Here is a 15,387-nt window from a genome sequence, read left to right on the forward strand (position 1 = left end):
ACCAGCGTCGTAACAACCAGTGATTTCATTGATTGATAAGAAAGACACTGGGCGCCTGCACAGCATGCTTGTTTGTCCTTCATCAGCACTGGGGACACAGCTGAGCGAGGGAGAGAAACCAAGGGAGAAGAGAAACACTGGAAAACTAGTCAGTACCAGTATGCAAAGGGGTGTTTGCTTTGGAAGAATAAATCACCTCTCACATTGGGTGTCCAGCGTTCTGTTATGCCAAACTAATAGTTTCATTTTATACATTTTAGAATGAGGTGCCTTTTTAAGATTGCAGAAAGGCACTAAAAAAAACGTTGAGAAACACTGATCTACAATACATACAGGGGAACTCAAAATGGCTTTAACGCCACTTTACTGGCAGCAGTTCCCCCAAGAACTGTCTGCGCCTAATTCAGGCAAGCATTATTGCCAGTGTCAGTTACATTACCAACACGTGTGGTAAGTTCAGGTAGTACTTACTACCACCACTTTAAGAATCTATGGCTGTGGCAGCAACAAATTCTTACCACCAATTCTCCGTTTAGGAAACTGGCAGTAATTAAAACCAGCCCTGAGCTGTCATACAGAAATACGCCAGTACTCAGAGCGGGCCATGCAATGTGACAGCTTCCTGCACCGGACTGCATCCCCTGCCTTATTCAGCTGTCAGCCTGGAAATTCCCTAACCAAAAGCTATATGTAAACGAATGGTCTGGGGATAAAGCTAATATTACCCAAATATAGGCAATGCCCATATTTGGGAAATGACTTGCCACAGGGTAGGCGGAACCTGATGAGGAACTAGTTCCCCATCAAGTCCACTCCATTTTTGAGGGACAGTGAATAGCAATGGGCAAATTTGAAAGCCAATTGGACTGAATAGTGTCTAACGATCTACCCACTGCTGTGTGCTGTTACTCAAAAGTAGAGTTGACCTGATGGGGAGTTTTCTGTCAGACTCCGCCCACCCCTAATATAAAAATTTCTTGGCCAAGCACCCATCAGTGTGACGGGGCAGTAGCCAGGGAGGTAGGATGGGAGTGCACTGGGGAAGGAGTGTGCAGTGGGGACACACACCAGTGCAGACAGACAAATTCATGTACTTGTCATAGAATTGGGCACAAGCACGACACTTTCAGAGCTATACCCAGATGAAATTTACAACACCCTTTATGAATTCCACCGATAATGTCTTGGCCTGGAGCTGAACTTTAAAGTTATAGTTCAGGATGGAAATGGGGAGCCCAGAAGCACTGCTTTGACTTTCAGACAGTCTAAACAACCTTTAAAGTGTGTCTAAATCCAAAAACAAAAATATATTTTTGCTTACTATGCCTTAGATGTGGTGGCTGCATTCGTTTTCACCTTTTAGGTTAAGAACAGAGAACATTTTCAGCAAGTAAAAGGGTCTATTTATCAGTGTATTTACCCACAATTCAGATTCACTAATTTTTCTAATCAGATCTTATGTAAAAAATGATGAATCTTGGGTAAAAGTTGTGTGAATTTGGGGTGAAAATAAGGGAAAAATTCCTGATGAAAAGTAATTGCAAATACTACATCTGAGGACTTTTAAGCTGCATTATATTTTTTTTTTTTTTCTTTGGTGGGGGGTTATATACTTTTGAAGCAGTCTTGTTCGTTTTTTTTTTTTTTTTTTTTTTTTTTTAAACATTACATTTTTAGTTATTTATGATGAGTATCATTACAGATATTCAGCAATATTAGAAATTACTTTGAATGGTTGATTATAGTACTTATTCAACAAATATTGTAAAAAAACAAAACAAGGTATTGCAGAAGAAAGGCATAACAGATATTGATATATTTTTGTTACTCAGACCCCGCTTACCCAAGATGGGATCAAACTGTAAGGAGAGCCTGTCCAACAATTTAATACTATCAACAAGGATCAAAGGTTGTAGTGTTAGATAATGAACTACATCTGAATCTCACATTATAAAGACAGTTATATTAAAATCACACGTATTGTTAAAGGTTACACTCTTAAGTATTTAGAAGCTCTAGGATGATATATCCAGTCTTGCCATTTCTTTTTAAAGGTAATCGTGGAGTAATCTTGTATATAGCATTAGTTCAAATTGTGCTTGAGTGTTTAATCTAGAGATTACATTCGAACTAGTTATAGTAAGCCTTGCTGCTGTTAATATATGAGCCACAATCGTTCTATAAATTAAGGGGTAAATATCACGTTTTATACCCAATAGAGCCATAGCAGGAGTAAGTTTAATTAGGTTGCCTGTGAGATTGGACATGAAGGTGGATATGGATTTCCTGAAGCAATCTTATTGTTCCTGGTATGGCGTCACTTCCGGTACCGGTTTGTACTTACGCTTGGCCTTTGGAGCACAATTAAAACTGGAGGCGGTCAGTTCCTCCTCCATTCTATATATAGTGTAGTGCAGAGCGGGGACCAAGCCGCTGATGACATCTGCATATGAGGAAACGCGTTGGGTAGAGCAAGGTCAAGTGAGGAGGTCGGACATTTTGTTGGTTGGAAACTTGGTTAGCGCTGTTGGACTGACGTGTGTTTTAAGTCTTAAAGTTTGTGAGTATTTGAATGCACTTTGAATAAATGTAAATCAGTTTTAAACACTGCACAATGAGGTTTTGTTTTACCCCTCCATGCTACATGGCCTGACATTGGTTTTGGTGATACATTCTTTTGAGACTGAGGTTAATTTGAGTGCAGCTGGCCACTCTTATTCAGGGGTTCCACAAAGGAGGGTAAGAGGCTTGGAATGTTGTGATATCAGTGGAGGACATATACTTATCACTGGGAAAAAATGCAATAGGGTGTAGTGAAACAATTAAGTAAGAGATGCTGTACTGAACAGTAAAGCATATGTGCAAAAACCATAAGTGAAGTGAAATGAACAAACACAGTATAAAGTGTCCACATATGGTAAATGGATAATTCCAAACTCAAATTAATAAGAGGAACTGGTATGGACCAAAAAATGATGTGAGACTGGAAATTAAAGTCAATGGTGCATGGTGTGGATCTGTGACTCAACAACGGGGTACAGAACTTCCGTAGCTGTAAACCAACATCTCGATATGGGGCATCAGAATGAAAACATAAGGAAGTAAGATAAGATGGGTACTCTTACCAGATGACGTGGACTCCACTGTCGTATGACATGGAGTCAATGGTGCATGGAGCCAAACCTAGGCTGGAAAACGATATCCGGAACGGTGGAACCTCTGTCTCACTTCTCGACTTCTCTGGTGGGGTGAAGAAACATCAGGAAGGGCCGCCAACTGGATATCAGCCAATAGACCTCAAGGATGTGTTCCAAGGAGAAGCTGGGGACAGATTTGATCCAGACCCCGTGATGGAAGTAGGGCTACTGGAAGGCAGTTTCTTGCATCGGGATAATATGCAAATAAAAAATAAAAAGCTTCTGCTCACTCACTATTAGACTGCGCTATTGGGTCCTACACTCACCGGCTGTTTTATTCATGATTCTGATTGGTCTAGCGATCAACAGGATCCAGTTCCTGATTACTTGACCTTTGTAGCTCCACTGTGATTGGCTATAGGGGTTATCTTATTGGATTAGATATTTATATATAGGAGCAGCGTGAAGGGGGAAGCTCATGCCCCTGTTGAAGACCCTCTTGGTCGAAACGCGTCGGGCGATCTCCCCTTCCTTACGCTGCTTAGATTTTATTTCAATTGGTGATCACTTTTATCCATTTTTTGTATGGTATTTTTAGAAATAAAAATCCCTGGTTTACCTGCACTATGCAGAAGCTTTTTATTTTTTATTTGCATATTATCCCAATGCAAGAAACTGCCTTCCAGTAGCCCTACTTCCATCATGGGGTCTGGATCAAATCTGTCCCCGGCTTCTCCTTGGAACACATCCTTGAGGTCTATTGGCTGATATCCAGTTGGCGGCCCTTCCTGATGTTTCTTCACCCCACCAGAGAAGTCGAGAAGTGAGACAGAGGTTCCACCGTTCCGGATATCGTTTTCCAGCCTAGGTTTGGCTCCATGCACCATTGACTCCATGTCATACGACAGTGGAGTCCACGTCATCTGGTAAGAGTACCCATCTTATCTTACTTCCTGATGTTTTCATTCTGATGCCCCATATCGAGATGTTGGTTTACAGCTACGGAAGTTCTGTACCCCGTTGTTGAGTCACAGATCCACACCGTGCACCATTGACTTTAATTTCCAGTCTCACATCATTTTTTGGTCCATACCAGTTCCTCTTATTAATTTGAGTTTGGAATCATCCATTTACCATATGTGGACACTTTATACTGTGTTTGTTCATTTCACTTCACTTACGGTTTTTGCACATATGCTTTACTGTTCAGTACAGCATCTCTTACTTAATTGTTTCACTACACCCTAACTTCCCAATATTTCTTAGCGCTGCATTTTTTCCCAGTTACCAGTTATTGTTTGTCACAATGTATGCAGCTGCTGGCTCACATATATTTTATTTTTGCTATTAGAGCGCAGTGTTTTCATATTCTCTTGCATCTACTTATCACCCTTTGTGTTACTAGTGCATTTGTGGTGGGTCTACCAGCCTTTGGATACTTTCATGGTACTGTTATGGACTTTTTTTTACTGCATGAAAGTGCTGTTAATGTATTTTTCTTCAGTAGAGTCACATATTGCCTTGGGTTCATTGGGAGTAATAAATGCCCCTGTGTCAGAGGCATAAATACCCAAGTGTCAGTGAGAGGAATAAATGTCCCTGTGTCAGTGGCCAGTAGATAGAATAAATCTCTTTGCAATGGTGGTCATTGGGAGCAATGAGTACCCCTGCATAAGCGGCCAGCATAAGTATCAGTGGGAAGAATAGTGCCCCACCACTGGTGTCAGTGGAAGGAATGATGCCACAACATTGATGTTCAATTGCACTTGCCTCTGTGCATGCCAACTCCAGGTCCCACTCTGCTTTTTTGTGATAATGTCACAGGTGGAACTTTATGGGCACCATTGGACCACTCTGCTAGTGATTAAGAGTGCCTGGTGCTGGAACTCTCAGTATTTCAGCACCCACTGCCACTCTACATCCAGCAGCTTCCTCCAGCTTGCAGTAAGAATCCTAACATGCAGGGACTAGTTTTTGGCAACCAGCAGGCCATAATTTAGAGACAGGTATGTAAATAATATGTTGAATATTGTTTTAGTTTTTAACTGTTTCTTGTTTTTTTTCTTTTCAGAAATTTCCAAATGAAGGACTGGCAAATGTTGTTCGAAATGTGTTTGACTTTGATTCTTATAACCAGGAAATGCGTGAAATATTGATTAACTCCTTACATAAGCATGGAATCCCAATAGGAGCCAAACCCACCAATGTGCAGCTTGCAAAGGAGTAAGGAAAATGTTTTATAAGCATTGATCCCACGGTTCATAATATATTTATTGATCTAAAACATGAGTTTTTATCTGCCACTGTATTTATTATAGACACCAAACATGATAAAATTAAATGATTGCTTTTACTGAATTGTGTGATTTTGTGCTTCTTAATTTACAAATAGAAATGTATGGATTATCTAAAAAAAAAAAAAAAAAATTGTAAAATTATAATTATAACATCAGATGTAGGGTATGTATTTAACCACTTACCGACCGGAAGATTTGGCTGCTTAATGACCAGGCCATTTTGTGCAATACGGCGCTGCGTCACTTTAACTGACAATTACGCGGTCCTGCAACTCTGTACCCAAACAAAATTGACATCCTTTTTTTTCCCACTAAATAGAGCTTTTTTTTGGTGGTATTTGATCACCTCTGTTTTTTATTTTTTGCGCTATAAACAAAAAAAGCGTCAATTTAAAAAAAAAACAATATTTTTAAATTTTTGCTATAATAAATATCCCCAAAATGTTTTTAAAAAACAAATTTCTTCCTCAGTTTAGGCCAATATATATTTTTACATATTTTTGGTGAAAAAAATGCAATAGGCTTATATTGATTGGTTTGTGCAAAAGTTATAGCGTCTGCAAACTATGGAAAAGATTTATGGCATTTTTATTTAAATGTAAAAAATTTTTTTTACTAGTAATGGCTGTGATCTGCGATTTTTAGCGGTACTGCGACATTGCCGCGGACAGATCGGACACTTTTGACACATTTTTGGGACCATTGACATTTATATAGCGATCAGTGCTATAAAAATACACTGATTACTGTATAAATGTCACTGGCAGGGAAGGGGTTAACACTAGGGGGTGATCAAGGGGTTAAATGTGTTTCCTAGTTAGTGTTTCTAACTGTATGGGAACAGGACTGACTGGGAGAGGAGACATAGTTTGTTCCTACTTAGTAGGAACAAACTATGTCTCCTCTCCCCTGACAGAACAAGGATTTGTGTGTTTACACACACAAATCCCTGTTCCTGCTCTCGTGCACATGATCGCGATCTCAGCCACTGGCCATGTGCATTGGGTTCCCAGCTGTGCAGCGGGAATTTGTGTGCCTGCTATTGCCCTTAAAGGTACAGACGTACCCATACGGCGATTCGTAGGAACGAAGCAAATTGGCCGACTTATATCAGCGTGAGCCGGTTGGCAAGTGATTAATATGCAAATGAGGTGAAACAACTGTCAATATGTCAAAGAGACACATAATTCCACAGTAGCTCACCAATTAATCTAGAAATCTCCTAAATATTAACATTGTGATAAAGTCAACATAAAAGGCCCATACATAATAGAAAAAAAATGTGTCCATATAGCATATCCAAAAAATATATGCTAACATATGCAAATCAATATGGTAATACAGTTCAACTTAAAGTGATGAAGAAAAAGAGTATAAAACAATAGTGAAATAAAATCTTGTTGATCCACCAAAATCCTTCACCAAAGGGATATGTGCCACTTTCACTCCTTAAGAGTAAAGCTCAACAGATGCTCATATTGCCTTATTATATGTTATTGAAGAGCCGCTTGAACACGCCAATCTCCATCCAGATCAATAAAGACACTCTACACATGTGGGTATAGAAATTGAGACAGAGCCTCTAATAGTGTAAAAACACCTTAAGGTGATCGGTTTATTAAAAGTAATGTACTTGCATCATAAAAGATTCAAATCGCCTTGTTAAAATTCCAAACATGCCAGGTGACTCAGTGTTGCGATCTCCTCATAGCTTCCTTTACACACATGGAGTCACCTCTGCATCGCCATGTAGCCATGCACTGACGTGTTTCGTCACTTCTGACTTCGTCACAGGGTCAGAAGTGATGAAACGCATTGGGGCATGACTACACGGCAACAGTGAGACTCCATGTGTGTGAAGGAAGCTATGAGGAGATCGCAACACTGAGTCACCAGGCATGTTTGGAATTTTATTTAACAAGGCGATTTGAATCTTTTATGATGCAAGTGCATTACTTTTAAGAAACCGATCACCTTAAGGTGTTTTTACACTATTGGAGGCTCTTTCTCAATTTCTATCCCCACATATGGAGAGTGTCTTTATTGATCTGGATGGAGATTGGCGTGTTTAAGTGGCTCTTCAATAACATTTAATACGGCGATATTTGCCAGACATGAGAGTGAATGGCAACAGCATCTCGTGAGCTTTATTTTTCTGGTACAATTTTTTTATTGAAATATATGAGCAGTAATAATAACTGTAATGATCCCATGCAGGGGATATGAGCAGTAAGCATAACATGGTACAACCTAATAATACACATTGGAAACATATTTGGTAGAAAGAACTGTTTAACATCAATAACCCTCCGGCCAAGGCCAGGAGTCAACATAGGATGACTGAGCTTAATTGCTCAGGGGTTGGGGTGTGGAGTTGTCCACAAAAATTTCGGAAAAACAAAACTTGGATCGAGGTCATACAAGCAAGCAAAAAACAAAAAAAAATTTAAAAGAGGGGGTCCAGATGGCAAAGGAGGGGGGGATGAGAAGGAAAGACGGAGAAGGAAAAGGAGGTGCAGAATAGGTAGGAAAGAGGTTCCCCCAGGTTGGGAGGGGCAGAGGAGGTCAGTTAGAGAGGCCTAGGCTGGTTAGATGCAGAGTAGGAAGAGCATAGGACCACCATGGCCCAATACCTTGAGGAATTTGGCGTGGGAGTCATGGAGAATACTAGACATCTTCTCATTAATCATGAGAGTCGTTAAGATGCTCTTCACCTCCGCAAACGAGACAGTCGGCCTCTTCCAGGCCCTTTTTATTGCATGCTTCGCAACAATAAACAAATAGGTGGCCAATTTCTGCTGGTAGGAGAAGAGGCCCCGGATCGGGCAGTGGAATAAGGCCAACTTGGCATCCTTGCGGATGGACACATGGAAGAGAGTAAACAGAAGACCAAATACCCTTGACCAGAATCCCACTAAGTGGGGACAGGTCCACCAGATATGAAGTTCATCTCCACGCTGACCACAGCCCCTGAACCATCTATAAATGTAGGATGGGTTTGATTTGGCAATACGGCTTGGAACCCAGTACCAACAGAGGAGTACCTTGTAGGCTGCCTCTAGGGTAGCCGCGTTAAAGGAGCATTTCGCAATATTTGACCAGGCTTTGCTCCAATCAGCCAAATCAATGGGAGATAAGTCTCACTCCCATTTGGGGACATAGGATATGGAGGTTGGAGTCCCGCTCGAGTTAAGGGAGGAGTAAGTCAAAAACATGGTACCAGGAGATCCTGGTGAGTGTTGGTATGTTTGCTCAAAGGCCATTTTCTGGTACGGAAAAGCATCATTGTGTCTGAGAGAGGAAATCCAGTGTCCTAATTGGAGCTGGTGGAAGAATTCCGCTGGGGGAGCTTCATGAGTCTCTTGGATTGAAGCCCACGAGGGGAAGGTGTGGGTTCCAAGAAAATGTCGGACCTGAGAGAATCCATGGGCTGGCCACCAGGAAAAAACATGAGGTTGTTCTAAGCTGGGGGGAAACATAGGGATATTTAGGAGGGAGAGGAGCGGAAGGGATGGGGACATGAGCCTACTGGAGTATCAGACCGAGTCCCAAAGCTTCAAGCTATGGGCCATCAGAGGCCTGAGTGAGGGGGGACACATTTTAGGAGAAAGCCATAAGAGGGCAGACATGGGGACCGGTGCACATTTGGGGATATCCAGGAGAACCCAGAGTGGAATATCGGAGGTTGCCTGGAGCATTGCAAGCTGGGAGATTTGCGTAGCCTGGTAATGTTATGTGATATTTGGGACTCCAATCTCACCTCTCAGCCTGTGGGCATACAGGGTAACGCGGGAGACCCTGGGACGCTTGTTGGCCCAAATAAAGGAAAGAAGCCTTTTCTGGAGAAGACGCAAGAAAAATGCGGGAATCCAAACTGGTAGAATAAGGAAGAAGTATAAGAGCTTCGGAAGGACCGTCATCTTGATGGCGTGGATGCGGCCTATCCAAGACAGGGTGGGGAACCGCCAAGATGTCATGAGCGCCATGATGGTACATAACGGGATAGTAGTTAGCAGAAAAAAGAGAGAAGTAAGAGGGAGTCAGCTTAATACCCAAATATTCAAAAGCATGGCCGGTCCAGCGGTACGGGAAGGTGGATTGGAGGTGCATAACCAGGGAACCTGGAAGGGAAATATTTAGCGCAGTGGTTTTGTGGGGATTAATCTGGAGCCCTGAGATGGTGGCAAAGTCTCCTTACCCAATCTACACTCAGGAGGGAGTGTAGATTGGGTAAGGAGACAATTGGGTTAGTAAGGGTCAAAAGAGCGTTGTCCGCAAACATATTTGCCTTGTAAAATTCGCCTTCATATGGAATTCAATTTATATTTGGGTCAGCTCTGAGGGCCATGGCCAGGGGTTCAAGGGCAAGGATAAAGAGAACAGGAGACAGGGGAAAACCCTGTCGTGTTCCTATGGGGAATGGGGATGAGAAGCAGCCCGCATAGTGGACAGCGGCCGAAGGGGAAGAGTAGAGTGCGGTCAACCAGGTGAGAACAGAGTCTCCAAAGCCCCACTGTTGAAGCACATATCGTAAGTAGTCCCACGAGAGGGAGTCGAAAGATTTGTATATGTCAAGTGAGAGAAGAAATCCTGGGATTTTGCGGTGGTGTAACAGGGAAATCGGGTGAACCACCTTCTGAACATTGTCCCCTGCCTGGTGACCAGGCACAAAGCCTACCTGGTCCCTGTGGATCAGGGAATGTAGGTATTTATTAATGCAAGAACACAGGATTTTGCCCAATAGTTTCATATCCTCATTCAGCAGAGAAATAGGGTGGAAGGCTCACGGGTCATGGGCTTCGACAGTAGTTTTCGGAATCATGGAAATGTGTGCTCATAAGGAGTCAGGGAAAGGCAGTGCTCCCTGTTTTATGCTGTTAAAGTATGCTGTCAAATGCGGGAGCAGGAGGGAGGGAAATTTCCGGTAATATAGGCCGGAGAAGCCGTCTGGGCCCGGGGCCTTTGAAAGCCAAATGCCTTTTGATGGCCTGGGCTACCTTCAGTTCAGAAATCTATGCATTGAGGGCCGCGTGAGCCGCAGATGAAAGGGGGGGGGAGATGGAGGTCACGGAAGAAGGTGAGCTTTATTTTCTAAGGAGTGGAAGTGGCACACATCACTTTGGTGTAGTATTTTGGTGGATCAACAAGATTTCACTATTGTTTCACACTATTTTTTTTCATCACTTTAAGTTGGACTGTATTACCATATTGATTTGCATATGTTAGCATATATTTTTTGGATATGCTAAATTTACCCTTTTTTTTATTATGTATGGGCCTTTTATGTCGATTTTATCACTATGTTAATATTTAGGAGATTTGTAGCTTAATTAGCGCGTTACTGTGGAATTGCTTGTCTTTTTCATATTTACAGTTGTTTCTCTTCATTTACATGTTTATTGAATAATAAGTGGCAGCACAAACAGGTGTTTTTCATTAGCGCAGTGCGTATATATATATATATGTGTGTATTTAATATACCAGCGAGGAACTCTCTTTGCTAGTATTTTAGTTATGATTCATAGCACAAGTTTATTGACTGTGCTAAATTTGAATCTGGCCACGAGTGACATTTTTAGCAGTCTGTAGGAAGCAAAAATTTAAGAACATTGATTTGTAAAGGGACTGTAATGGCAGTAATCTCTCTGGCTCGTGTAGTATGTCCTCGGTCTCTTAACAGTTCCCTGTTACATGTTGCCAGTCTCCAAACACATTTAAATCATGCAAGTAGTTTCTGACCATCTTCTGTACTATGTCTACAGTATTTGTCACCTGCATTATATTTAAATTCTAATGACAGTGTTCTGTAGTGTTGCGTATGCTAAATATCATGTTTGGCCCTTTGGTGATGCAATGAGTACACTTGAGGCCCCCTATGTCTAGTAAGTTGGCCATCACTGAACTGGACTATACTGTAAAGACAACTTAACTAAGTGTGTCTTCTGCTGAATTAATGCCTTTTGAAACCATTTTTGTGAGAGTAAGTCAGCTTTGTTGTCTAGTTTAAAAAAAAAGGCTTTGGGTGGGAATGGGGAACCATATAGACCCCTTTCACACTGTGCCGCCACCAGCGTCAGTGGTAAAGCGCCGCTATTTTTAGCGCGTTTTAGCGTCTGAAAAGGGGTTTAAATCCGCCCTCAAAACGCCAACGGAGCGGAGTTTTGCTGGCGGTATGGCAGTGCTGCCCTATTGATTTCAATGGAGAGCAGCGGTGAGTTCACCACTCCAAAGAAGCTGCTGGCAGGACTTTTTCTGATGTCCTGCCAGCGCACCGCTCCAGTGTGAAAACCCTCAGGCTTTCACACTGGAGTGAATGGAGCAGCTGTTTTAGGGCAGTTTGTAGGCGCTATTTTTAACGCTATAGCGCCAGCAAAACGCTCCAGTGTGAAAGGGGTCTTAATGTCCAGGGAAATTTTTTACATTTTTCACACATATGTTAAAATCTGCATTTGTTTAAAGAAGTATACAGTGGGGACGGAAAGTATTCAGACCCCCTTACATTTTTCACTCTTTGTTATATTGCAGCCATTTGCTAAGAACAATTAAGTTCATTTTTTTCCTCATTAATGTACACACAGCACCCCATATTGATAGAAAAACACAGAATTGTTGACATTTTTGCAGATTTATTAAAAAAGAAAAACTGAAATATCATATGGTCCTAAGTATTCAGACCCTTTGCTCAGTATTTTGTAGAAGCACCCTTTTGATCTAATACAGCCATGAGTCTTTTTGGGAAAGATGCAACAAGTTTTTCGCACCTGGATTTGGGTATCCTCTGCCATTCCTCCTTGCAGATCCTCTCCAGTTCTGTAAGGTTGGATGGTAAACATTGGTGGACAGCCATTTTTAGGTCTCTCCAGAGATGCTTAATTGGGTTTAAGTCAGGGCTCTGACTGGGCCATTCAAGAACAGTCAAGGAGTTGTTGTGAAGCCACTCCTTCGTTATTTTAGCTGTGTGCTTAGGGTCATTGTCTTGTTGGAAGGTAAACCTTCGGCCCAGTCTGAGGTCCTGAGCACTCTAGAGAAGGTTTTCGTCCAGGATATCCCTGTACTTGGCCGCATTCATCTTTCCCTCGATTGCAACCAGTCTTCCTGTCCCTGCAGCTGAAAAACACCCCCACAGCATGATGCTGCCACCACCATGCTTCACTGTTGGGACTGTATTGGACAGGTGATGAGCAGTGCCTGGTTTTCTCCACACATACCGCTTAGAATTAAGGCCAAAAAGTTCTATCTTGGTCTCAACAGACCAGAGAATCTTATTTCTCACCATCTTGGAGTCCTTCAGGTGTTTCTTTTAGCAAACTCCATGCGGGCTTTCATGTGTCTTGCACTCAGGAGTGGCTTCCGTCGGGCCACTCTGCCTTAAAGCCCCGACTGGTGGAGGACTGCAGAGATGGTTGACTTTCTACAACTTTCTACCATCTCCCGACTGCATCTCTGAAGTTCAGCCACAGTGATCTCTGGGTTCTTCTTTACCTCTCTAACCAAGGCTCTTCTTCCCGATAGCTCAGTCCCAAACGTCTTCCATTTAAGGATTATGGAGGCCACTGTGCTCTTAGGAACCTTAAGTGGAGCAGAATTTTTTTTTCTAACCTTGAGCAGATATGTGCCTTGCCACAATTCTGTCTCTGAGCTCTTCAGGCAGTTCCTTTGACCTCATGATTCTCATTTGCTCTGACATGCACTGTGAGCTGTAAGGTCTTATATAGACAGGTGTGTGGCTTTCCTAATCAAGTCCAATCAGTAAAATCAAACACAGCTGGACTCAAATGAAGGTGTAGAAGCATCTCAAGGATGATCAGAAGAAGTGGACAGCACCTGAGTTAAATATATGAGTGTCACAGCAAAGGGTCTGAATACTTAGGACCATGTGATATTTCAGTTTTTCTTTTTTAATAAATTTTGCAAAAATGTCAACAATTCTGTGTTTTTCTGTCAATATGGGGTGCTGTGTGTACATTAATGAGGAACAAAATGAACTTAAATGATTTTAGCAAATGGCCGCAATATAACAGAGTAAAAAATTTAAGGGGGTCTGAATACTTTCCGTCCCCACTGTATATTTTCTTAAAGCACATACCCTGAGGAATTAAATGATGGCAGTTGCAATATTTTTTTCCATAACACGGTTTTATTGAAGATTATGCAGTAACAAAACAAACATAACATAAGTGCAAAAACAATCTTCAGTACAAAAGACGGACATGCACAAGCAATCACATCTGTAACACAGGTGGCCCGCCATAGTTAGACCACGAATGGTTTAGAAAAGTATTATACAGTGTAAAAAAAACATAACAAAAATAAACAAGAGAAAGGCGTTCCAAGCCCCAGATCAGGGCACCTTCTTGGTGTTAACCATTATAACCAATAAGCACTAAGGTGCTACATACGAATAAAGTAACTCATTAAGCTATATATGTACCGCCTACAAAAGGAAATTCCAATCCAGCACTTTTGCACTATACCACTATTTGGTATAAGGATAATAATATAATAATATAAAATTAAATTTAAAAAGGGGTAGTGGGAGAGGGGAGGGGGAAAGGGGGGAAAATAGAGCAAGGAATGACAAGAGAAGAAAGAAACAGAAGAAAGAAGCTCTACGTAAGGGCCCGAGGGTGTCTCCAAATGCGGGAACCAAGCAACACCAGCTGATTCCCAATGCCCTGAACCACTATGCCCCAAAGATGGACTGGGCAAATAAAATATAGCTGAAACTAAAGGTGATGACTACAATCAGCTCAGTCCTGGCTGCGGGACCACAGAGCTGTTGTCCATGAGAACACTCAAGTCTTCAATAGTTCAGCTTCCACGCAGTTCTTGTATTCCTCTGTTGTTTCAAAATGCAGCCAGCATGCCCAAGTGTTGGTCGATGCAGAAATTCTATCCTGGGCCACATAAACCAGCTCCTCCATTTCCTCCAATCTGTTCAAACAAGCAAACCATTCTCATACAGTAGGTGGAGAGGTTTCTTTCCAGTGGACATGAATGCACAGCTGAGCAGCATTAAAGAGGAACTGTAGTCCGCTCACATAATTTGTAATGAAAACATCTTTGCCATTCTGAAGCTTCCCTCTAACGACTTTGCATATTATTTTATATATACTGTGATTCTGTACTTGCCAAATGTGCTGCAAAAATCTCCCTCCACGAAGTCTGGCTGCATCCATTTTAACTGTGGGCAGCTGAAGCTGCTGCCTGTTCACTTCCTGGATTTACACAGAGGCACACCTCCAGCCCTGCACATCTCATTGGCCTGCATTATGACTCGTTCCCCCCCCTCCCTTTCTGGCAAACTCTCAGGAGAGTGTGAGAGAGAGCTGTGCATGATGTCATAAGCCTAGGCTAATGACCAGACAAGTAAGAGGAAGTGGACTGTATAAGGTATTTACTGGCAGAAAAAAAAATGTTTTACTATCCAAAGTTAAAACAACAAGGGCAGAAGATTTAATAGATGGAAAGATGAAAAAATGACTGAAGCTCCACTTTAACCACTTACAGACCGGAAGATTTATCCCCTTAATGATCAGGCTATTTTTTGCAATACGGCACTGCGTCGCTTTAACTGACAATTGCGTGGGCGTGCGACACTGTACCCAAACAAAATTGATGTCCTTGTTTCCCCACAAATAGAGCTTTCTTTTGGTGGTATTTGATCACCTCTGCAGTTTTTATTTTTTGTGCTATAAACAAAAAAAAGAGCGACAATTTTGAAAAAGAAAAAAACAATATTTTTTACTTTTTGCTATAATAAATATCCCCCCAAAAAAGTAAAAAAAAATAATTTCTTCATTAGTTTAGGCAAATATGTATTATTCTACATATTTTTGGTAAAACAGATCTCAATAAGCGTATATATTGATTGGTTTGCGCAAAAGTTATAGTGTCTACAAAAAAGGGGCATTTTAAAAATATTTTTGCCATTTTACTATTTATTTTATTTT

At 41.6% G+C, this 15,387-nt stretch overlaps 1 protein-coding gene across 3 annotated transcripts in view; it reads left to right on the forward strand.

Annotated features, from left to right (window-relative positions):
- Window positions 1–15,387, forward strand: part of VWA8 (von Willebrand factor A domain containing 8) — a 686,916-nt gene that overhangs the window by 438,923 nt on the left and 232,606 nt on the right. For all 3 annotated transcript variants that reach the window (XM_073614208.1, XM_073614207.1, XM_073614209.1), the window contains exon 27: window positions 5,209–5,360. In XM_073614208.1, coding sequence (XP_073470309.1) covers window positions 5,209–5,360 — 152 coding nt within the window. The remainder of the gene's footprint in view (window positions 1–5,208; window positions 5,361–15,387) is intronic.

The sequence above is a fragment of the Aquarana catesbeiana genome, linkage group LG02, assembly GCF_042186555.1.
Source record: "Aquarana catesbeiana isolate 2022-GZ linkage group LG02, ASM4218655v1, whole genome shotgun sequence".
Taxonomy (NCBI): Eukaryota; Metazoa; Chordata; class Amphibia; order Anura; family Ranidae; genus Aquarana; species Aquarana catesbeiana.